The sequence below is a fragment of the Echinops telfairi genome, unplaced genomic scaffold (assembly GCF_000313985.2).
Source record: "Echinops telfairi isolate 266 unplaced genomic scaffold, ASM31398v2 ScPeMD7_7424;HRSCAF=8462, whole genome shotgun sequence".
Lineage (NCBI taxonomy): Eukaryota > Metazoa > Chordata > Mammalia > Afrosoricida > Tenrecidae > Echinops > Echinops telfairi.
In genome coordinates, this window is record NW_022111324.1 from 52481403 (window position 1) to 52505527 (window position 24125).

Genomic DNA, 24125 nt, shown 5'->3' on the forward strand with positions numbered 1-24125 from the left:
CGTGAATTCTTTCTCACGCGGAGCCAAGGACCTAGGTATATCTAGCTGCAGAGAGATCTAACAGTTAAGCTTAATGCTTCATTGACTATGCCAATAAGTCCTCTTTTCTCACTGTTTATTTTTGCTAGCAAACTTCTACTCAGATCCAATTCCACCTCCAGTGACAAGCCTCTCACACCCTCTGGCACTGGGCCGTCACGGTTGGAATATCCACAGGCTCCATCCTTCTGTGAACAACATCCTTCAAGCAAATTACCTGTTTGTAATTGTACCTCACAATGAACTTGTTTGCAAGCAGACTTTGCTTTACCACATTGTTAGAGTACCGTGTCTCAATTTTCAAAGAGCTTTATGGAAATATAATTTATATACCAGAATTCCATTGTTTAAAGGGTACAATTCAATGGTTTAAGTGTATTCATAGCGTTGTGCAACTATCACCACAATCACATAAGAAAACATTCTCTTTATCACCAAAGAAATATCACGCCCATTCATGATCATTCCGTTCCTTGTGCCAGCCCTTACCAAACAGAAACCCCGCTGGCTCTCAAGTTCATTCTGACTCATGGCAACTCTTTAGGATAAAGTAGAACTTCCTTATAGGGTTTGCGAGGCTGTAAATCTTTACAAAAACAGACTGCCACAACTTTTTCCCATGGAGTGGTTGGAAGGTTTGAACCATTGACCTTTCAGGTAGCAGCTAAGTGCTCTAACTACTGTGTAACTTGGGCCCCAGTGCCAGCCCTAGATGACTACTAATTTGCTTCTAGTCTCGCATTGCCTCTGATTCATTATAGCTTCATGCACAACAATAAAATACTACCCAGTCTTATACCATCGTCATGATCATTGGCATGGTCGAGCCCATTGCTGTAGTTATTGTGTCTATTTATTTCATTGAGCATGTCTTAGGTGTTGCTCTACTTTACTAAACATGATGTCCTCTTCTAGGAATTTGTCTTTCTTAATGATGTGTCCAACATAAACAAGCTGAAGTCTTGCTCTTCTTGCTTGTAAGAGGCATCCTGGTTGTATCTCCTCTTAGACTGGTTGTTCTAGGACTCCATGCTGTATTCACAGTCTCTGCCAACACCAGGGAGGAGGGAGGAAAGAGGTTATATTTTCTTTTAATGAACTTTTACAAATTGTAATTTGGGTCAAAGTATAAAGCAATTTGGTTTTTGTTTTGTGATATTGATCACAATGCCCACAAGGTAATGACACTTTTCTTACTTCCTCCCTGTTTATAGTTTCCTTTCATCTTTCTTTCTTATCTCTCTCTGCCTTCTGAGCTTTATCCCTGGGCAAATACTGCTCTTTTGGATTGAGTACAGTTGACTGTACTAAGAAGTACATGCCTCCCTGGTGTCGTTATTTCCTTATAGGCCTGCCTATCATTTGACTAAAAGCTGAGCCACGGGCGTGAGTTTAGTTCCAGGCTTGAATGGTGTCTAAGGGTCATAGTTTTGGGGGTCCCACCAGTCCCTAGGAGATCAGTAAGCCTAGTTTTTCTGTGCGTATGTCTGATTTTGTTTCATTTCACATTTGTCTCCCATTCTACTCAGGGGTTCCTAATGTGATTCTTTTTAGAGGGATAGTGTGTTAGGCCTGTGTGGGGCAAGGAGAGTCCCCAACAAGTCATCACAGGTCCAGTAGGCGCAATTGTACAGCGATAATAAGTAAAGATTATAGTAAAGTCATCGAAAGCATGAGAGGAGAGGAGAGATTGGAATAATGGAGTCAGACACAATTCATGGTAGCATGCTCACCTCAGCCCCATTTGGTGGTCCTCATGGGGGGAGCCCGGCCATGAGAGCAGGAGAGAGCCTTGGGAGCGAAAGCAGGAGAGCCCCCCCCTTTATTGCTAACCAAGGGTTATATCTCATTAGGGGGACATGATTACAGGTAACGACATGTCACAGGAAGATGAAGTACAATAGGCATACACATTGTAGGAAAGGGATGCAAGAAAGGCATAAGTGTGACAGGAAGGGGATGAGCTAGGGGTGTGCCCATAGGAATGGGAAGGTCTAGGGGTATACATGTGAGATGAGCATGCTACCATGAAATGTGCCTGACTCCATTATTTCAATCTCTCTTCTATCTCTCATGCTCTCTATGACTTTAGTCTAATCTTTACTTATTCTTGCTGGACAATCGCACTTACCGGACCCATGATAATGTGTTAGGGGCTGGATTCCCCTCACACTAGTTCAGTCCAGTTCAGGTCTATCAGTCTGATGGAAGCCAGGGCCCTCTTCAGAGCAATGCTCATCTCAGCCTCACTTGGTGGTCCACGAGGAGAGAGAGAGCTCTTTAATGCTAACCAAGGCTTTTATATCCTCTGGGGACATGCAAGCCCCTAATTACAGGTGAAGACATACATCACAGGAAAGGGTTGTGCTATAGGTAATACAGTAATGGGAGGGGGGTGATCCAGGGGTATCCAGAGTTGCGGGCCAGGCACATCACAGGTCCACGGGTGCAGAGCCACGTGGAGCCAAGGTGAGTGGAAACATGACAGGGCACCAACAGCTCACAAAGTTGGGTGATCCACGTAGGGCTGCCCCTGGAGGCAGGCACCGTCCCAGGAAGCAGGAAGGTCAAAGAGCAGAGTTCTAAGTTTCTTCCTTATAAGAAGACCATACCCCCAAAGAAGGCTTCATCAGGCTGTGACCTGATTCCCAGGTTGGATTTCACCCCTACACTTTCATACATATTCACGTTGACATAAAATCTAACTGCTACAGGTAGGTGGAAGTACCTGGACGTCCTCTAGCTTTAAAAGTCTCAGGATCATGGGGGCTGAGGTTTGTGCTACCACCATTTTAATGCACTGATTCTTTTGCTCTATTCTTTTGTCACTGCCCAGTTTTTATATGTGTATGAGGCAATTTTAACAAGCCAGAGCTTGACTGCGTATCAAAAGAGGGGAAATAAGAGCTGACAGCTCACTGCCTGCACCTGCCTGCACCCAAGACTTGCTCTGATCCCACAGAGGATGGTGGCAACCCTTCCATGGTGTCCCTGGAGTGGAGGCTGAGGCTGCTTGAACGCGTTTTAGTGAGGGAAAAGTTAGCAGCAGAGAACCCAAAGCTCATCAACTGTCCACAGCTTCAGGCCTTACAGAGATGCTGCCCATTTCTGAGATACCTGTTAGAGAGGGTTTGTTTGAAGAGCGCTTGAGCCCTGTCCTGATATTCAGATTCAGCAAAGACGGCTTATGTGGGAGTACAAAGCGTGTTCAATATTGTCTTCTCTCTGCCTTCATGGAAGCTACTCCTCCTGGAAAACTCAGGGGCTGATCTCAGATCAGAACCCTAACAGGAGGCAGTATTGAACTTTTCCCTGTCATCATGCCCTGCTCAGAATAGGCAATTGCCACATGGACCAGCCACTCTGGAGTCATCAAGAGTTACAGAGAGTGCATAGAGCATACTATGCATTCTACTATCACCTGAACAACAAACGGAAACAAAGATAAAAACATCCTATCTCAGAAAGAACGACCAAGGTCAGTTTCCTTGCAGAAACAAAGAAACATAGCACAAATGAGTGACCCCCACACAGCAAAGGATCCAAGAGATATCTCGGGTGAATATTAAACACAGATAATTGCAATAAACAAAGAAGCCAGTAACAACATAGAAAAAATACAGCAAATGACAGCAATAAAACCGTACCAATCACTAGCATCATTGAATGTAAATGGATTAAATAGGCCAGTCAAGAGACCCAGGATAGTAGAATGGATAAGCAAGCATGACCCATCCATACACGGCTTACAAGAAATATGTCAGACACAAAGACAAAAGCTGAATAAACATCAAAGAATGCAAAAAAAATTATGTAGCAAGCTAATAGTAGTTCTGAAAAAGCAAGAGTAGCAATATTAAATTTCTGATAAAATAGATGAAAAGTAAAAGTCATCATAAAGGACAAAGAAAGTCATTACATAATGATTAAGGCCACAATAGAAGTCATAACATGCAAACAATTATGCACACAAGAAAATAGCCTCAAAATACGTTAATCCAAGTCTTATGAGTTGAAGAGACAAACCGACAATACGACAGTGATAGTAGGGGACTGAAATACACAACTTTCAAGGAAAGAGAGATCAATTAGTAAGAAAATCGAATATACAGAAGAACTAAGCAACACAACTTGATTTTGGACACAGACAGAGCGCTTCTCTCAGCGGCAACACAGCATACAGTCTTTCCCAGCGCACATGAGACGTGCATCGCAATGAGCATATGTTAAGCCACAAAATCACAAAACCGAACTCCCAACTCACGCCATTGAGTTGACGTCAACTAATAATGACCCCACCCCCTACACTGGCGTGGGTTTCTGAGACGCTAACTGCTCGCAGGAGTAGAAAGCCCAGTCTTTCTCCTGAAGAGCGGACGGTGTTTTCAAACTGCTGACCATGCAGATCACAGCCTAATGTGTAACCGTTATGCCACAAAGCAAGCAACAAAAAATGTTAAAACATCAAGAGATGACAAAATAAGGGGAACTGATATCAAAGAGTTCAAGAGGAAAGAAAATGTTTTGAAATTGATGGTCGTAGCAATTGTAAAATTGCTTGATTTAACTGAATTATGGATTGTCATAATATCAGTAAAGCTGCCAGTAAAATGATTAATTAAAAGAAAAAGACATGACAAATTTTTTTTGTTCAGATTACGGTGCTGTAAAATTGGAAATCATCAGTAGAAAGAGCAAGCCCCTCAGCCTCCCACCCAATCAATTACATGGAAACTGGACAATATTTTACTTAAAAACCACTGGGTAATTGAAGAAATAAAGAGTGCAATGAAAAATTCCTTGAAACAGATGAGAGCAAAAATACAGCATACAAATATTTGGGACTTTGCAAAAGCAATAGTGAAAGGACAACTTAAAGCAATAAATCCGTCAGCAATGAGGGCAGAACCAAAGTCAAGGCTATGATAACCCTGCACGTACAGCAATCAGGACAAGGGCGGCAAAACGAGCCCGGAGCCACCGGAAGAAATGAAGCAGCACAGATTAAGGCAGTCAGCCATAAGTCAGAAAAACAACAGGGGGAAAATCAACAAGAGTTTGGTTCTTTGAAAATATCCACAAATTGATAAACAAATGGCACATTTATCAAAGGAAAGCGAAGAGAAGAAGCAAATATTATGGAGAAGTAATGAAATTACATCGTAACAGAACAATTGAAACATAAAAAGATAATTGCACAATTTTATGAAAGTCTTTACTCCAACCTAGAAGAAATGGACAAATTTTTCGTGGCACACATTTCTAATTATCTACCTAAATTAACACAGATTGAGATAGAAAACCTTAGTGGACCTAAAACACAAGAAAAAGTTAGCCAGGTAACTCAGAACTCTCCAAAGGAAAATCCCAGGATGGAATAGTTTTACTGGGGAATTCTACCAAGCATTAAGGAAGAATTAACACCAATTCTACACAAACGATTTCAGAATATAGAAAAGAACAAAATACTGCCAAACTCATTTGAAGAAGCAAGTATAACCCTGTTACCAAAACCAGGATATCATCAGAATAAAACACTATAGGCCAATATCCCTAATGAACATAGATGACATAATCCTCAACAAAATTTAGCTAATAAAGTGCAACAAAACATTAAAAATAATATATCATAAGCAAGTGGGATTTATGCATGGATGATTCAAATTAGAACAGTCAATGGAAGACACCATGCAAAGAGTAACGCGATCATATCAATTGATGTAGAAAAGGCATTCCACAAAATCCAACACCCATTTTTTCATAAAAACACTTAAGAAAATCGGAATAAAAATAAAACATCTTCAACATAGTAAAGGCCATATATGTAAAACTAAGGGCCAGCCTTTCACCTGATGTGCAGAAACTTCTAAAAGCATTCTCCCTCTGAACAGGAAATAGACAGGGCCCCTTGATCATCACGCTTATTTAGTATCTAGTCCTAGAAGTCTTAGCTAGAGCCTTTAGAAATCAAGAATAATCAAAGGTATCTAAATTGGCAAAGAAGAAGCAAAACTCTCATTTTCAAAGAATATGATCTTATGTATAGAATACTTCAAATACTTGATTAAAAAGTTGTAGATTCAAAATGGCGATCAAATGATCAGGTATTTGCTCCAGCTTTTATTATTCTCTGCTTTACTTTTTTATTGAGGTTTTCTTTTGTCATTGTTGGGTTTTTAATTTTGTATCTTCGTTTTGTTTTGAATGTTTTTCTGTGTATGAAATCCAGGATAAGTAAATCTATGGCGACAATAACTAGGTTAACAATTACCTGGGGCCATGGCAGGGGAGGTTTGGGGAGGGGCAATGCGGAGCTAACAGCAACAATTACAAGAAAGAAGAAAATGTTCTAAAATGGATTGTGGTGTGATGATCACACAATTCTTCCCAATATGATTGAATTGTATGGTATGTGAAGTACATACCAATAAATCTATTAAAAATTGTGGAGCTAATTGAACATTTTGGCAGCACAGGAGGCTACAAGATCAACATACAAAAAGCAATAGGATTCTTGTATATTAAGGAAGAGGACCCTGAAAGGGAAAAAATGATAACAACCATCCCCCAAATAAAATACTTATGAATAAACCTAAAGAGAAACAGAAGATCTATACAAAGAAAACTATAAAACCCTTCCTCGAGAAACTAAAAGAGACTCAAACTTAAACACAAAGTCTAATTCACTGTCATCGAGCTAAGTCCAATCCCTAGTGCCCTAAGGAGCAGGGCAGGACTGCCTGTGTGGGTCTCTGAGACTGTAACTCTTTATGAAAGCAGAACGCCTCGTCTTTTTCCTGCAGAATGGCTGGTGGTTTCAAACGGGTGACCCTTTGATTAGCAGCCCAACACATAAACCATTATGTCATCAGGGATCCTTGTTCATAGACAGGAAGACAATATAGTGAAAATGTCAATATTACCAAAAGCAATTTATAGATACAAGGTAATTTTAATCTGGATTTCAGCATAAGTCTTCAAAGTAATGGATAAACTTATCACCAACTTCATATGGAAAGGAAAGAAGCTCAGGATAAATAAAACACTACTAAAAATCATAACCAAAGTAGGAGGCTTCTCATCCCCCAGTTTCAAAACCTACTTTACAGACATGGTATCCAAAACAGTTTGATACTGGTACAATGATAGATATGTAGACCAGTGGATCAGAACAAAGAACCCCCAAATAAAACCACACATCTGATTTTCATGAAAGACTAAAACACATTAAATGGGGAAGAGACAGTTTTTTCAACAACTGGTTTAAAATTTGTCTCCACCTGTGAAAGACTGAAACAGGATCCATACTCACACCATATTAAAAAATGAACTCCAATGAATTAAAGATTTAAATATACATAAATCCTAGAACTATAACAACTATTGATGACAAAGTAGGAACAAATTTAAAGGCACTAACACAAAGCATAAACACTATCAGACATAATGAATCCCCCCCCACCACCACCTGTTAGGTGCCACAGGGTCGGTACCCTCCCATAGCAACTTTATGTACAACAGAATGAGACACCCACATTCCAGAAGACCCAATAGAGGAATGGGGGCCCTTTAAAAAACAAAACAAAACAAACAAAATAAAATATTTGTTTAATTAAATATATATTTAATTAAAAGAGTAAAAAGTGAATGCACAGGTTGGGGAAAATTATTTGTTAATGATATATCCAATAAAGGGCTAATCTCAAAAGTCTACAGAAAACTGCAACGCCTTGAAAAGAAAAGCACAGCTATTGGGTGTATACCCCGAGCTTGTCCCCCTCACCTTACCTGTATGCTTCTCATACCACCCCTTCCTGTTACGTATGCGCTTACCATGGCTTGCTTGCCCGAGATTATAGAAGTCTGTGAGAGAATGAAGCACAGTCTCGTTATGGCTCTGGTCATCATGGAAGAGTCCTGGAGGTGCTGCCAGATAAGCATTAAACTTCACAGAAGTAGATAACTTCAACTTTCCCCCACGGAGCAAATGAAGAAAGAAAAATGAACAAAATCCAAGATCCCGGGAAACAATCAGCCTGATGAACTAGTGGACCTTCCAAACCATAGCCTCCACTACTGAGACCAGAAGAACTAGATGGTACCCAGCTAAGCACTGTTGACTGCTCTGATCAGGATCACAATAGAAAGTCCCACAAAGAGAAGGAAAAAGACAAATGTAGAACAAAATTCAAAACCAGAAGAGCAGACTTACTGATCTAATAGAGACTGGTGGCCCCTCTAGAAAATTCAAGCCTGGAACTGTACCCAACCCTGGTCTTTACGCCAGATAATAGATAGGCCTACACTGAATACTAATTCCAGGGGAGTCACATTGCTCTCCCTTGGCCGGTAACCTCTACGGCTATGCAGAGCTGTGTCTTGAGATCTCTCTTTGCTTTCTAGAGGGTGCATTTAGTCTCTTTGCCATCCCCTGGGCCGGGTCTCATATTTCTCAATGCTTTTTCACTTTTTAAATCTTGCTTACTTTTTATTTCTTGTTTGTTAGAATGCCCGCTCCTATAGCTTATTGAGAAAAGGTGTGAGGAAAATACATTTTAAGACCTTTTAAGTCTAAAATTATACTTACCTTACCTTCATACTTGATTGGTAATTTCACTGCTGTAGAATTCTAATTTGGGCACATTTCACTTCAGAATCTTGAAAGAATTTCTCCTCTGCCACACTGTTTACAGGACTGCCAGTCAGAAATCCAGAGCCATTCTGGTTCTTAATTCTGGCTTTGAAATATATTTTTCTCTACTTTCCCTCACCATGACCGAAACAGGTCAAATTTTGTCTTTGGTATTAATTTTTTGAAAAAGAATACATTGGTATAGATCTCCTTTGATTCATTTGGTGAGTATCCAGTGAGCCATTTTAATCTGGTAACTTGAAACATTCACTTTTAGGAAATTTTCTTGCATGGTTATATTAAAAAAAATTTTTTTTTGCTGAAAAATCAAAGAAATTGATTGAATGAAAAGAAAAGCACAAATATTCCAATAAAATATGGTCAGAAGATACAGACAATTCACAACGATGTCATCCAGGCAGCCAACAATCACATGAAGAAATGTTTGCGGTCATTAACTATGAGAGAGATGCAAATGAAAGCCTTGAAGAGAGGCCACCTCCCATTAGCATTGACACACAATAGAAATGAACAAATACTGGAGAGGATATGGAGAGACTGGAACACTCATAGACTGCTAGTGTGATTGAAGAATTGTATAGCCGCTGTAGAAAATAGAATGCCATTTTCTTAAGCAAATGCAAATAGAAATACCATGTGACCCAGCAATCCCCTTCCATGGTACAGGCCCCAAAGAAATAAAGAATAAAACATGGCATGCACCAATATATTTCAATCATATTAAGAAGAGTTGTGCAGTCATTGCCACAATCGATTTCAGAACAGGTGATTCCTTGTCAGGAGCTCCCCATTGCCACCCTCCCCACCCCGGCAATCTTCTCTGCCATAACCGCCAAGAAACCATTAATCCAGTTACTACTGCCTCTATGGAGTCACCCATCCTGGATCTCATGTATCGAAAAACGTACAAAGAAGCTAACATCAATAACAAAATAACTCAAGGTACCTTTCTCTGATCCTTTTGCTCTTCTGACAGCCATCGAGTCGATTTGGGTGCAAAGTGACCCCATAGAACTGCCCTTGTGGGTTTCCCAAACGGTTGCTCTTTGTAGGAGCAGAAAGCCTCACCTTTCTCCCATAGAGTGGCTGGCGGTTTTGAATTGCTGACCTTGGGGTTAGCAGCCCAATGCTATCATCCATTATTTAATGCACGATACTTCCTTAGAAAAAGTGCTCAAACAAGGGCTTGAACTCTGGGCCCTCAGACTACAAGTCAGATCCCCGACTGATGGAGCTATCTGGGCTCTCTTTGCCCTTGTGTTGCTGTTATTGCTGTTAGGTGCCATCGAGTCCACACCAACCCATAGCAACACCACGCGCAACAGAACTAAGTAGTGCACGGTCCTGTGCCATCCTCACAATTGTTCAGTGCCCAAGCCCATTGATGCAGCCACTGTATCAATCTATCTCATTGAGACCTTCCCCTCTTTTGGTACCCCTCCATTTTACCAAGCACGATGTCCTCCAGGGACGGGTCTCCCCTGACAGTATGTCCAAAGTATGTAAGATGAAGTCTTGCCATCCTTGCCTCTAAGGAGCACTCTGGCCTTACTTCTCCTAACACAGATGGGGTTGTCCTTTCAGCGTCCATGGTGCTTCTGATGTTCTTCTCCAGCACCACCATTCAAACGCATCGATTCTTCTGCAGGCTTCCTTATTCAGTGTCCAAATATGCAGAGGGGCCATGGGGACTACCACGGCTTGGGTCAGGTACACCTTAGTCCTGAAAGTAACATCCTTGCTCTTCAATACGCTAAAGAGGTCTTGTGCAGCAGATTTACCTAATGCAACTCACCTTTCGATCTCTTGTCTGCTGCTTCCATGAGCATTGATTGTGGATCAAGACAAACTCCTTGACACCTTCAACCTTTTTTCCATTTATCACGGTGTTACCTATTGGTCCGGTTCTGAGGATGTGGGTCTCCTTTACATTGAGCTGTGTGATCCACGCTGAAGGCTACAATCCTGATCTTCATGAGCAGGTGCTCCAAGTCCTCCTTACATTTAGCAAGCAAGGTTGGGTCACCTGCATATTACAGGTTGTTAGGAAGACTTCCTCCAATCCTGATGCCACCTTCTTAGAATCCAGCTTCGCTGATGATTTGTTCGGCATACAGACTGAACAAGCATGGTGAGAGGATGCAACCTTGAAGACCACCTTTCCTGATTTAAAGCCACGCAGTCTGCCCTTATTCTGTTCTCACACACTGCCTCTTGATTCCAAGGGCAAGTTCCTCAGGAGCACAGTGGAGTGCTCCGGAATTCCCATTCTTCTCAAGGTCACCCACAGTTTACCACGGTCCACACAGTCGAATGTCTTTGCATAATCGCTTTGCTCTTCGGAACTCCTAATCAATACGCTCATTCCTTCTTTCCTTTCCTGCGGAGTCCGGGGGCATTTCAATCAACCAGAAAGGGTGAGCATTCAGGCTCAGCTCGAGCCTCTTTATTGCCTTATCCAGGTGTGGAGAAGAGACTGTCTCCCCCGTGGTTCACATTCTTTGTCTTCTCTCCTTCTAGGCTGAGCAGACTTGGTAGGCAGAGTTGACTGTGACTAGATTTATTTCTCACATGGAAAATTGAGACCATATCGGACAGAGGTGGCATGCAATCTTCAGTGTAAAACCCATAAATGCAATAAGGAGTATTTTGAGAACAAATGGCCTTGTAAGTCAAGGTTGATTCCAAGATAACTCCTTCTCCACCAACTCAGTATCTTTATAGAGGAAGACCTCCGGGTTCCATATTATCATAGAGGTTAGAAAGATTTCGGGTCTTAGTCTACTCCAGAAGGTAGTTCAGAGAAAAAAAGGCATTGCTCTGGCCGAAAGAACTGGACTTTAATTTCTCCATCTTCTCAAAGTCAGAACCTGGCTTTCCCTAGGGGCGAGGCAAGCTTCAGCATCCTCTTCCACCCAAGACCTTTTGGGTGCTGCCTTCCAAGCTGCCACCTTTTAACTTTTTCCATGAGCACTCCATAGCTCTGCCTCATCAGTTACGTATTTCCTTATCCTCTGTTCCTTCCTGTCTTTCTCGCGCTCGGGTCCTTACTGTCAGTGCTATTGAGATCACCTAAATGAGAAGAGCTACAGGTCTCACACTCTGGTCCAGCCGGACAGTTTCTCATTCCCAGGGGCTGTTCTCTGCACTGTCCGATAGATCGTCAGCAACATCCCTGGTTCATTCTACTAGATGCCAGTAGCATCCCCAGAGTTCTGACCATTCCAATGGATCCAGACATTGCCCAATATCCCCCAGGAGCAAAAGGGCACCCAGTTGAGAGCAGTACTCTAGACCTTTCTCCCTTCTCTTAGAATCACCGTTTATTAAACATGTACGATGTGCCTTTTGGGAGTAGATGCTTCTCAAACGTCTGGTGCTGACTCATATAACCATCACCCTGAGGTGTGTTTACATACCTCTTCTGTCCGGGTAATTTAGGGGAAGTGTCTGAGAGTCTGCGTTTGTAACACACTGTTGCTGCCAGTCCAAGGATCACACTGTAAGGAGCCAGACTATGTCCTCGTGTCCCTGAGAGGACTCTGCAGATGAGAATGTGAAAGCTCAGGGAGCAAGCAAGCCATCTGTCTGCTCAACACCCAGATCCCTGAGCTGATACTGACGTCGGACCAAGGTCGCTGGGTTCTCTCCTTGCCTGGCCTTCTCAGGTGCTGTGATCGACTCAACAGAGGTTGAGCCTCCAGGACATATTTTCCTGGAATAACCATATCATATGATTCCTTCCTTAGGACGTGTGAGCTACTGGTCTGAATATACTGGATTGCTAAGGTGGAACCATGACCTCATGCCTTTGTTCCAGCCTGCCCTGGATCCAGCTAATCTCGCAGCCCTTCCGGAGTCTCAGGAGAGAGATGTCTGGGATTGCAGCTGCCCTGGAGGCTCACTTTTCCTCTCAGCTTCCTGCTGAGCTCTCTCTTCACTCCATCCCTCTCTTGCCTCCTCTTCTTTATTGCCCAACACGCCTCCCTAGCTTCTTTCCTGACTTCCTCCCATAGTGAAAATCCATCACTGCTGAGTAGATTCACCCCCTGGTGAGTCCATGCAGGTCCCAATAAAATGTGCTCGGCTGGCTGATGAGCTAGAAGCAGATCACTAAGTTTTACTTCTGGAGTGGCTCTTGCACCTACCACCTGTCAGTCAGCTGTAAGAGTGTAAACTCTTCAGAGTACCCAGAGTACCCTTCCCGTAGATTTTAAGTAATGTTGTAGAACCTTAAAAGGGAAGGGGGGAAAAACAGATATAATGTGGGCCCCTGCGTAGGGCTAGAGAGCAGGACTCCGGCCCTCCAGGAGCACAGGAGGCAAGTTCAGCCCTTGTAGTGGCAGCAGCAAGCCAGGCAGTTGGTAAGGGATTGCACACAAGGACAGTGTTTGCTTAAAACACCATGTGTGCGTGACGGAGTGTGGAGTCGCTGCTGCAGAGAGCCTGGGAAGGCCTGCAGGGCTCTGCCAGCGCCTGCTGGTCTTTTCCCTCCGCAGGCTTCCTGCTTCTGGAACCACGTGCCATTTCTCTCGCTTGGCCCCAGGTTCATAAAGACCAGGCTTATAAAGGCTTATAGAGCAAGACAGGTCATCTAACTTTTTCTACAACGGGCCAGATAGTATGTTAGGTTTTGCTGGCCATAGGGTCTCAGCCACAGCTATGCCACTCTCCTCTTTTTGGGGGACAAACACAACCAGAGACAATATGTCACCAAATGGGTGTGGCTGCCATCTCAATAAAACTTTATTGAAATGTCATAAAATGTCACCCTTCTTGTGACAGAATCCTTTGATTTTGTTACCTATTTGTTACCCATTTTGTTACATTTCAAAAATGTAAAAACTGTCCTTAGCTTCTAAAACAAAGCAAGGCTTAGCTTGGCAGCAGTGGGCCAAAATTGACCAATGGGTTGTCCTTTATCAATCCCGGATCTGGATTCAAGATGTTCCAAAAATGTACTCCTCATGTTGAAATACTTATGGGAAATGATGCGGTACACAAAGTTTATACACCCCCCCCACCCCGCCCCCCACCTCGCAGCCCCACCACTACCATAGGAGACTTTTCAGAATCTTAAGTATTCTCAGGAATATTATTCATTTCCTAGGTGCGGTTAGTGGCTTCTCTGATTATCTTCACAAAGAAATCTCTTTGATCAGGAGTGTCTTGTCAGCCTGGCGTTTCCTCCAGCATGCTTCATCTGACACACTCGTCCCACCCCACCCCACCGCCCACCCATGCCCTTGACCCCTGGGAGATCCGAGTGACATTATAGCTGGAGGGATGACCAGATCGCTCGGCACAGTGCCCGACTGCCATATTCTCTGGGAAACTCCAAAGCAAGACCAGTTCAGGTCAAGGCCAGCTCACCGGGTACTTGCTTTATTTTCCTGGTTCTCAGAAGCTAGCCCACTGCCATCAAGTTGATCCTGACTCAGTGCGTGGCCCCACTGGACAGAGAAGAACTGCCCTGTGGAGCATTCCATCTGTATCTTTACAGGGGCAGAAAACTGCATCTCCCATCCCCCACCTGGGAGAGAAGCTGATGGGTTTAAACCGCCAACCTTGTGGTTAGCAGTGTGATGCATAACCCACTGCACCACTAGGGCTCCTTGCCAGAAGCCAAGGTGGATCATGTTTTATGCTGCGTGCTGACAACACTGAGGGCTGGGAGTGACGATGTCAGGAAGCATTTTAAACATTCCTGGCCCCGAGGGCTTCAGAGAGAAGAGTTCATGGCTATCTGTGGCTTCTGGGCTAACCATCATTGGTTGAGTCTAATTATGGGATTATTTTGTCAGTGTCCTCTACACGGTAAGAACATGCTTACTCATGTAATAACACAGAGTTTACCAAGCACCTCTGTCATGTTGGCAACTGTCCTTACAACTGCCCTCTGGGGAAGAGAGGACAACCTTTTCTTTTCAAAGATGTTATAGATGCAGAACCTGAGGCTCAGAGAAGCCAAGAGACTGGTCACTCAGCCTGGTCACATGGCCAGTGGCAGAACCAGAACTTGGACCCAGGCCCCATCTCCCCTCAGGTACTGCCTTCTCCATTGCCTTGTTGGCTTAAAGACAGGTAGGTGACTAGGCAGTGACTCGGAAAGCATGACCAATTTCCCTTTCTCCACCCCCTTCCCCTTTCTCCGCCTCCCTGCCCCCTACATATATGGGTCCCCACACAGCCTTGTTGGCCTGCACTCCTTTCCTTCTGAAATGACTCCCACACCAGGGGCAGCCACCTTCCATGCACAGCTGCATCTCTGAGAGGTCACGAGGAAGAAGAGGCCTACTTAACTTTTCGCAGCCCTAACAATCAGGCACTGGCAAGCAGCTGGCCCGCAAGCATCATTCCAGCACCCAAGGTGAGTAGCAGGAGTCTCTAATACTTTGCTGTTATAGCATTAGGCTGCTGTCTCTTGGGATTGGAGGTGGAGGGGTGGTAGAAGTCAACTTTGTGAGTTTTCATGTGAGGATAAGGTGTGACAGTAGAGGAAGAGTTGCTCTCTCCAGTGGAAGGCTGAGAGGGATTTTGACTTAGACTCTCTGCCATCTAGTTAATTCCAACTCCCAGAAACCCTCTAGGAGAGAGTAGAATTGCCCCCATGTGAATTTCCAAGGCTGTAAATCTTTACGGAAGTAGACAACCTCAATTTTCCTCCACGGAGTTGCTGGTGGTTTTGAACTGCTGACCTTCCAGTTAGCTGCTCAATGCATAATACACTACGGCCCGGAGCCTCCTTTTTGCTGGATGGGAGAAGGAATTTGCTGGCGAGAAAACTGATGAGACACAGGAATGAATTTTCAAGGCAGATTTCAAAGCAGGTGGCATTTGAAAGATGAGAATCCAAAGAGTTCGAAGGAGGCTGTTAAAGATGGAGGAGAATGCTCTCGGCCAGGCTACCACAGGCCTTGGTGGTGGCAGTCATTCCAAAGACTGGTCTTCGCTGGTCTCTGCTCGTTCTGTGGATGGGAGACTGTTTCCTTAGGTCTTCAGCCAATGCTTAGAATAAGAAGGTGTCTTCAATGGTTGTGGGCAGAAGGAGGAAAGAAAGAGAAGGAGACAGGAATTGAGGAAGGAAGGGAAGAGAGAAGGAGATGGAAGGTGGAGGAAGGCATTGGAAATAGATTGTCTGCATGTAGGACAGACTAAACCATTGTGTTAAATTCCTCTGGCTCAGAGGCTCTTGGTACAGTCATTCCAAAAAGGCACTTCAGTGGAAAATTTGAGGGTGACTCACCTGGAAAATGAATTCCTCTCTTTTGTTCAATTACCTAGAAAGGTAAAATTCTTATCATCCAGAGTTAGTGGGTCCCGTTGGCAGAGCAAGAGTGGGATCTTGTGGCCCCTCCCTAGAGGCCAGGATGAACCCTTTGGCCTCCTCACAATGAGGTGCCAGGAATGGGATTCTCCTGGGGGAGACATGCGCATGGAGACTTTCAGGCAGGACACAAACAGACTAATGCCCAGTTAACACTCTGCCCGCCTGAGTGTGGCCTGTCCAGTCATATGGGCACAGTGAGGTGACATGATGGCAGACAGCTTGGAGCTCTTTTTGAAGAGCCATGTTGTTTGGTGCATCACAACCCGCTGCGTTTCTCTACTCTTCCCAGCCAAATTCTGACTAGCAGCTTGTGGCCTTGGGAGACTTGTACAGAGCCAGGAAGGAGATGCGGAGGGTGTGTGAGGTGAAGGAGAATAAGGGAAGGGTGGGTAGTGAATGGCAAGGTCAGTGGTGATGAGATTGAGGGGCAGAAAGAGTCCGGCCAGCACACTCCCACGACGCCACTTGTCTCTAGTTGACAGTGGGAACCGACTCTAGCCTCAGATCTCTCAAGTAGATGCCCAGCAGACCCAAGGGGCATTACTTGGGATATAGCACTCTGTATCAAGTCTGAGATACAGCACTCTGTACTGAGTCTGTGCCGGAAGAAGGCGTAGGGGTGGGCTCAGTGGGCTGGCCTCAGTGGGGATGCCTCCTTTCTTTCAGCAGAATACCCTGGACTCTCCTTCACCACATATGGACCCGAGAATTCAGATGACCATCTTTCCCTGCCTGGCTTTGTTCCTGCTTCTCTGGAGCCAGGTGCCAGGAGTCCAGGGCCAGGAATTCCAATTTGGGTTCTGCCACGTGCAGGGGGTCAAGCTCCAGGTGCTAAGGAAGGCCTTTGGGACTCTGAGAGACACTGTGGTGAGTACAAAGATGCTCTGGGCCTCAGCATGGGGCTCCTGTGGACCAAGGATAGGAGATTATGCTGCTGGAGACTTTTAGAGCTTGCCAATAATTTTCTAAAAAACAACTCTATGAAGTCAGATGGCATCATGAACCTGGTCTACATCCGAGGTGTATGATGCTCAGAAAGATGTGGTCAGTCTGTAATAAAGGAAGGAGAGCCCAAGGGAAACGCAGAAGAAATCCTGATACTTCTACGCTTCTTGTAGGCTTCATATACATCTCAGGGGAGCACGAGGTACCCCACTCTAGAAGCCAGGGGCACTCTTTGGAGACCCGCTGGCATGTTCACTTACTGCTTTTCCAGGTGCTCCTGAACCACCAGACCTTGGTTAAAGGTCGAAAGAATGGCTAATCTTGAGGTCTAGTGGGACAGTATGTACAGTGTGACAGAATCCTCCTGGATCTGAAAGCGCTCCAAAGCATGCACTCTGAGCTCCTTATTGATGATCAAGATGCCAGGGGTTAGGGCAAAAGAGGGAGATGAATGAGGCAGCCTGAGGAGAGAGGAGTCCTAGGACACAGGACAACTGAGTGTTTTCTTGACTTTGAAAACACTGGGCACCAACTCTCCTCACCAAACTCACTGCCATTGGGTCAATACCAACTCATGGTGACCCTATGGGACAAGGTAAAACTGTCCCTGTGACATCCTTAGACTGTAACTCATTATAGTAGTAGAGAGCCTCATCTTTCTCCAGAGGAGTGACTGGTGGTTTCGAACTGCCGACCTTATGGTTAACAGCCAACGTGTAACCACTGTGCCACCAGGGCTCCTGTAATTCTCCTACCCACCCCCGAACTCAGTGTCCTCATTTGCACCTTGAAGAGGTGAGACAAATAGGCCCTCGGGCCATTTCCTTTCAAGGATTCTTTGACTCTAAACCCCAATGAGGGAAGTGACTGGTTGAGCTTCAGAGATACTCCAAGGGCAAGATGTAGCTCAGAGGTACAGCCCCTGCCACTTGTTCACTTGTGGAATGTGGAGGCCAAACCCTGTCTTTCCAACACCCAAATTCATTGCCATCGAGTCATGCTGACTCATAGTGACCCTATAGGGCAGCGCAGACCTGTCCCTGATGGTTTCCAAGACAGTAGCTCTTAATGGGAGTAGAAAGTCCCATCTTTCCCCAAGGAGTGGCCGGTGATTTCAAACTGCTGGCCTTTCAGCTTGCAGCATAACATAATGTGTACCCACTACGCTACCCGGGCTCCCTCCTTACCATCCTGCCTTTAGGAGTTCTTAAAGTAAATAGGCCTATGACTCCTCGGCTTGAGTGACAGAATCAGTCCAACAGCTCCCTCATCAAATCCATGTTCAGGTTCCAGGAGCCCTTGTGACTGCATTTTCTCTTGACGTCAAGCTTTGAGATTTTCTAGGGTGAGAAACTTGCACCCTCTTCCCAGGGCCCAGCCTAGCACAGCCTTCCTGACTCCCCTTTTGCTCCCTCCGGTTTCTGAAACCTCAGAGACTGCATACATGGTGGGGTCTGGGAAAGTGGCACGTGTTTGCAGGGCTGACTTCCATGCTGACCACCAACCGAGAGGCATTTTTTTCCTTTTCTGTTCCCCCAGCAAGCTCAGGATAACACTACGAGTGTCCGACTGCTGCGGAAAGAGATTCTACAGAACATCTCGGTAATGAGACCTGGGCAGGGACTCACCTCTGTGGACCTGGTGCCCTAGGGGTCGGGAGTGCCTGGGGAAGGCGGATCAAAACTCTCCCTTCCTCCTAGGCAGGACATTCCGTCTCTGGCGTTAGCCCTGTGTGTGGTGTTTATGTGGCATCTTGGGAGAAAAGGGCAGAGAACCATCTGTCTCAAGTCGGGGGAGCAGAGCCATCAGTCTCTCTCCTACTTATGAAGGAATATCTGCTCACGCCTGCCTCCCTCTTTTTGTTCAGCCTTCCTGTCACTCTTATTACCCATCTAGCCTTGGTGCCATAGTGGTTACGAGTTGGGCTGCTAACCGCATGGTCGGCAGCTCAAAGCCACCAGCTGCTCCATGGGAGAAAGAGGGGGCTTTCTACTCACATAAAGAGTTAGTTTCAGAACTCCACGGAGGCAGTTCTACTCTGTCCTACAGGGTCGCTGTGAGTCAGCACCGACGCCCTGGCGCTGAGTTTTGAGTCCATCAGGAAGCACCAAGGAACTAACCCCTAATCCCCACTAGGGCCACACAGGGAGCCCTGGCCACTGCAGAGCACCGGGCTTCACCACGCAAAACTGGTGAGGAGCAGCGGGCAAGGCCCAGCTTCCAGGGCTTTCCTCTCCCGTGGTCCTGAGTTCCTCCTTTCCACTCCTCTCCCCGCCAAGCCTCAGCCACCAAGTTCTGGGTGCCTATCTGGGCCACCACAGCTAGCCACCCATACGCTCTGCCAGCCTCCAGAGAGGCAGCGTGGTGGAGAGGGAAGAGCACCCACGGGAGGAGCTGGTGACTCTCACTGCCTGCCTGAGGGACCTTGGGCTAGTCCCTTCCTTTCTCTGAGCCTGAGGCAAACAAAGGCCCTGCTGGGGCGAGGCCCTGGAAGCCTCTTTCAGATCTGATGTTGCCATCATCGCTACATCTCTTGACCAAGAGCAGGTTACCCATAAGCAAGGTTAGCCCAGGCTTACTCGTACTTACTTCCTGATGGGGAGTGACCAGCCTCGTGCATGGGGTGGAAAGCATGAGCGATTACTAAGTAAGCACAAGTAAGTCAGGGCTTACCTTGCTCATTAGGTAATCTGGCACCGCTTTTGACTAACAGCGTTGGCCGGGCCCAGGTGCCATACGGGTTATTCACCTCGGGGGCCCAGAGGGTGGGGTGGGCTCAGGGCTCCACTGAGACGCGCTCTCTCTTCAGGATGCTGAAAGCTGCTACTTCATCCGCGCTTTGCTGAAGTTTTACTTGAAAGCCGTCTTCAGAAACTACTACCGTCAGGCATCTGAACTCAGGCTCCGGCGTGCGCTCTCCACGCTCACCAACAACTTCCTCGCCCTCGCGTCCGCACTGCAGCCCAGGGTGAGGAGAACAAAGCGGGGCCTGGTGTGTTTCCAGAATCCTCTCTCCTCCGAAGGAGTAGGTCCTGGCTTTCAGCTCACCAAGGGAGGCCTGGGGTGTCAGAGAAAAGGGCACCGTCTTTGGGGGCCAACATTCGGGTGACTCTTTTCAAGGTGGTCTTTGAGCCCCAGTCTCCTTTTCTGTCAAGTGGGGGTGACCCCAGCCCTGCTGTAAGAGTGAAAGAGGCCCGCGCTGGACACATTGTAAGAGTTTGGCATCCGGCTACCGGGCAGCCAGGGATTCAGTGCTGCCCTCTCAGCCCTGGGCCATCCTTCTAGAACGTCTAGAAATGAACGGGAGGAGACTTGCTTCTCCCACGAGGCACAATTTCTTTATTTTCTGGTCCCAGGAGGAAGACAAGGTGTTCTCTCTGGCTGAGAGCGCACGCAGGCGGTTTCTCCAGGTCCAGGGAGCATTTCAACAGGTAACTGGGACTGGCACTTCGAACTTGCCCAGCTGTCAAAGGAGGGGACCTCAGAGCCCTGATGCAGAATTCATGGCGGGCTTGTCCCAAAGTCACCTGAATTAGCAACACTATCACTGTGGTAGGGAGCCCTGGTGGCGTAGTGGTTCCATGTTGGGCTGCTAACCACCAGGTCATCAGTTTGAAACCACCAGCCCCTCCTTGGGAGAAGGATGAGGCTTTCTATTCCTGTAAAGAACTATAGTCTTTGAAACCCACAGGGCCCGCTCCACTTTGTTTTATAGGGTTGCTATGAGTCAGCATTGACTCAACGGCAATGAGCGGTTACAGTTATAATTAACATGCATTTTGCATAAGCACCACAGGTGAAGCAGCCTGTCATTTAGTCAGTTTCCAACTGACTAAAAGAATATGTATGTATACATCTCCTTACAAGGTGATCTCAGAGGTTCCTGGGCCATGCAAACGGTTAACGCTCGAGACCTCGAAGCAGAACAGGTGAAGTTCAAGTCTCCCAGGGGCCCTCTGCTTCTGGAAAAGCAGCCACTGACACCCCATGGGGCACAGCTCTACTCCGACAGCAGGGGCTGCCATGCGTCTGAGGCACCGTCATGACAACGGCTGCTACTTTTTTTTTTTAATTAGGGGCTCATACAACTCATCACAATCTGTACATACGTCATTTGTGTCCAGCACATTAGTACATATATTGACTTCATCATTCTCACAACGCCCGCTTTCCACTTGAGCCCTTGGTGTCAGCTCCTCATTTTCCCCCCTCCATCCCCGCTCCTCCCTCCCCCTGAACCATTGATAATTTATAAATTATTATTATTTTATCATGTCTTACCCCATCCAACGTCTCCCTCACTCACTTCTCCACTGTCCGTCCCCGAGGGAGGAGGCCATATGCAGACCTTGTCATCTGTTCCCCCTTCCTCCCTCACCTTCCCTCTACCCTCCCGATATCGCCACTCTCTCCACTGGTCCTGGGGGATTCATCTGTCCTGGGTTCACTGTATTTCCAGTTCCTATCTGTGCCAGTGCACATCCTCCGGTCCAGCCTGGTATGCAAGGCAGAATTGGGATCATGGTAGTGGGGGGCAGGAAGCATTTAAGAACTAGAGGAAAAAGGCTTCTTTTTAATGAGAGGGTTTCACTAGTGAGGACTTCCTTTCAGCAAGAGGCTGATGGAACTTGAGCTAGGCAGTTGGAGGAACCACTGAGGGAGAAAGAATTTGGACAGTGTTCCCTCGTACACAACAGCCGTATTCCCAGCATGCTCAAATGGCCTAGTTGGGAGGGGAAAAAACAGAACAAAAAACTATTCTGGGAAACTGTATTATCATTATCCACAATGAATAGAACAAAGCAAACCCCAATTCCACACCCAGCCCCCCAAAAGGGCATATGTGATTATGGCCAGTTTCCTGAGGAATAGATAAGTCAACCTACAAATTCATGGTGACAAGCAGGGCCATGCAAGGAAACGGGACTCAGTGGGCTCACTGTGGGGGGTTCTGGGGTCACATTCGGACTCAATGGTTCTTGACGTCAGGGGCTCCAGATGATTTTTCCTTTGTTCTGACCCCACGGCCTCTCACAGACTTGTTTGTCCCCACTCTGGAACAGACTGTGCACAGAGACGGGAGTGTGGTGGTGGCAGCAGGCGTGACTTGGGAGTGGCCGGAGGCAAGGACCCCTTGCTTGCAGCACCTTGCAGCTAGCATCACTGACCTCCCACTCTCCTCTCCCTGCAGCTGGACGTAGAAGCAGCTCTGATCAAAGCCATCGGAGAAGTGGACATTCTCTTGACTTGGATGGAGAAATACTACCAGCGTTGACTCTCTAGACCACGACGCAGCAAACGGGTGCCCTTCCCCTGCTGCTCTCCGGGGCGTGTCACACCCCCTGCCTCGGATCCCACTGTGGACCCAGGTCTGTCCTCAAAGACTCCTTTTGAATGTGGCCCTGCGGACAACCGTGGGAGGTTCCCTCAGGTGCTGTGAGTGACCCATGATGCACACTCCTCTATTTATAACAACTCTATTTAATGGCCGTCAGTGTTTTAACTGACGTTATATTTATTTGTGAGACGGTACGTTCTGGGAAGCCAGCCGGGGTCCATCTCCTGCTTCTCTTGCAGCCCCCACAATGGCTGCCACTCTGGAGGGGCGTCCTCAGTAAAGGGCTAACACACTGGATTTCAAGCCTGGTCTGTGAATTGTCAAGGAGCAATGAGGGATGCTGGGAAATGAACTTGAATTGCAGGAGCCACACTGTCTTGGTGGCAACAGAGCATTGGGGTGGGGTGGAGGCACTGGTTTGAGATGTCGAAGGTAACAGATCTAATGTCCGTCAAAGAGCCCCGCACAAAACAAGCTCCCACGAAATATTGCATATGTGCCTCTCCTCCCCACCCCTCCCCTCTGCTCCATCTCTCCCCCTTGTGTGGCCCCCTTTGTTCATCCTAGTCAGTCTTCCCTCAGCGGCTGCGGCAAGGGTGCCAGCGTCAGAGTGACATTGCTAAGGATGTCACCATACCTGAATGTATTGTCCAATCGGTAAAGGCATTTCCTGCTAATAAAAGGCATCAGGACTCGGGTCTGGCTGCCTTTCCATTCAGCTCCTGAACAAGGGCCCAGGGATGCTGCATGGTGCGTCTGGGAAAGGCCTTCATCCTAAGAGGAAGACTCCATTCTCCTTTTCCCTCAGACTCCAGCCAAGCCTCATCCTTGACTTACATCCAAAGCTATACTGCCTGACTGGCACCTTGCTCCCAGAGACCCCCAAAAGAGGGAGAGTTCACATAGAAGGGGCGACATCACTCGCTCGCTCTTTTCTATGTATAGAAAAGCTACTGCCCTCCGGAAACCCCAAACAGCTTCCCTCTCCACCTCGCTATCTTGCTATAAATGATCTGAAACTGACAGAGAGATGAGGTGTATTTATGGAAATAGAAAAGAGCAGTGGTTTTGGATAAAGAAGTGCTGAAACAGTCCCAGGTTAAGAGACATGCACAAAGGTCAGTGTTAGGCTATGGATGAAGGGTAAGGCGATGGAAAAGACTATGTTGGAAAGAGGAGGATGCTGGGTACAGGGCACGTGTGAGCATCAAAGCAGAGTAACTTGGAGTGTAGAGGATTTATATATAGAAGGTATCTCCTCCTTAATCTTGGGCCTCACTTTGATCGCACTTGGGTTCATTAACCAGCAGTGCTTAATGGAGTGAGCACCTTCAAGTATGTTTCCAAAAGCTCAGAATACATCGCTACATCAACATGCCTTGTCCTTTTCAGGGGGCTCAAGATAAGTAGAAACTCCGCTGGAGAGGGCCAACCTTAAAATCAGGATAAACATATTCGGGGGTGGAGGTGGTGTGTGTGTGTGTGTGTGTGTGTGTGTGTTTCCCCGGCAGTCCCCTTTCCTAGTTTTCCTGTCTCCATGAAGAAACCCATGCCCATTGGGTTGATTCTGACTCATAGGACCCTGTAGGGCAGAATAGAACTGCTCCACAGAGCTTCCCAAGGCTTTCTGGAAGCCTTTACTCTCTTAAGCGCTTTGGAAGCAGACCACCATGTCATTCTCTTCCTGGTCAGCGGTGGGTTGGAACCAGTACCCTTTGGGTCAGAAGCTGAGCGCTTTAACCACCACACTACCAGGGCTCCTTGAAGCAGCCCCCAACCCCCTACCATCAACTCATAGCAATCCTCTAGGTCAGAGTAGA

At 46.4% G+C, this 24125-nt stretch overlaps 1 protein-coding gene across 1 annotated transcript; it reads left to right on the top strand.

Moving 5' to 3' along the window:
* Window positions 1-16718: 16718 nt before the first annotated feature.
* Window positions 16719-22242, top strand: IL24 (interleukin 24). Its single transcript, XM_004700124.2, has 5 exons — window positions 16719-16889; window positions 18507-18569; window positions 19777-19935; window positions 20324-20398; window positions 22159-22242. Exons 1-5 carry the CDS (start codon window positions 16719-16721, stop codon window positions 22240-22242), a joined length of 552 nt encoding a protein of 183 aa, XP_004700181.2.
* The last annotated feature ends 1883 nt before the right edge of the window (window positions 22243-24125 follow it).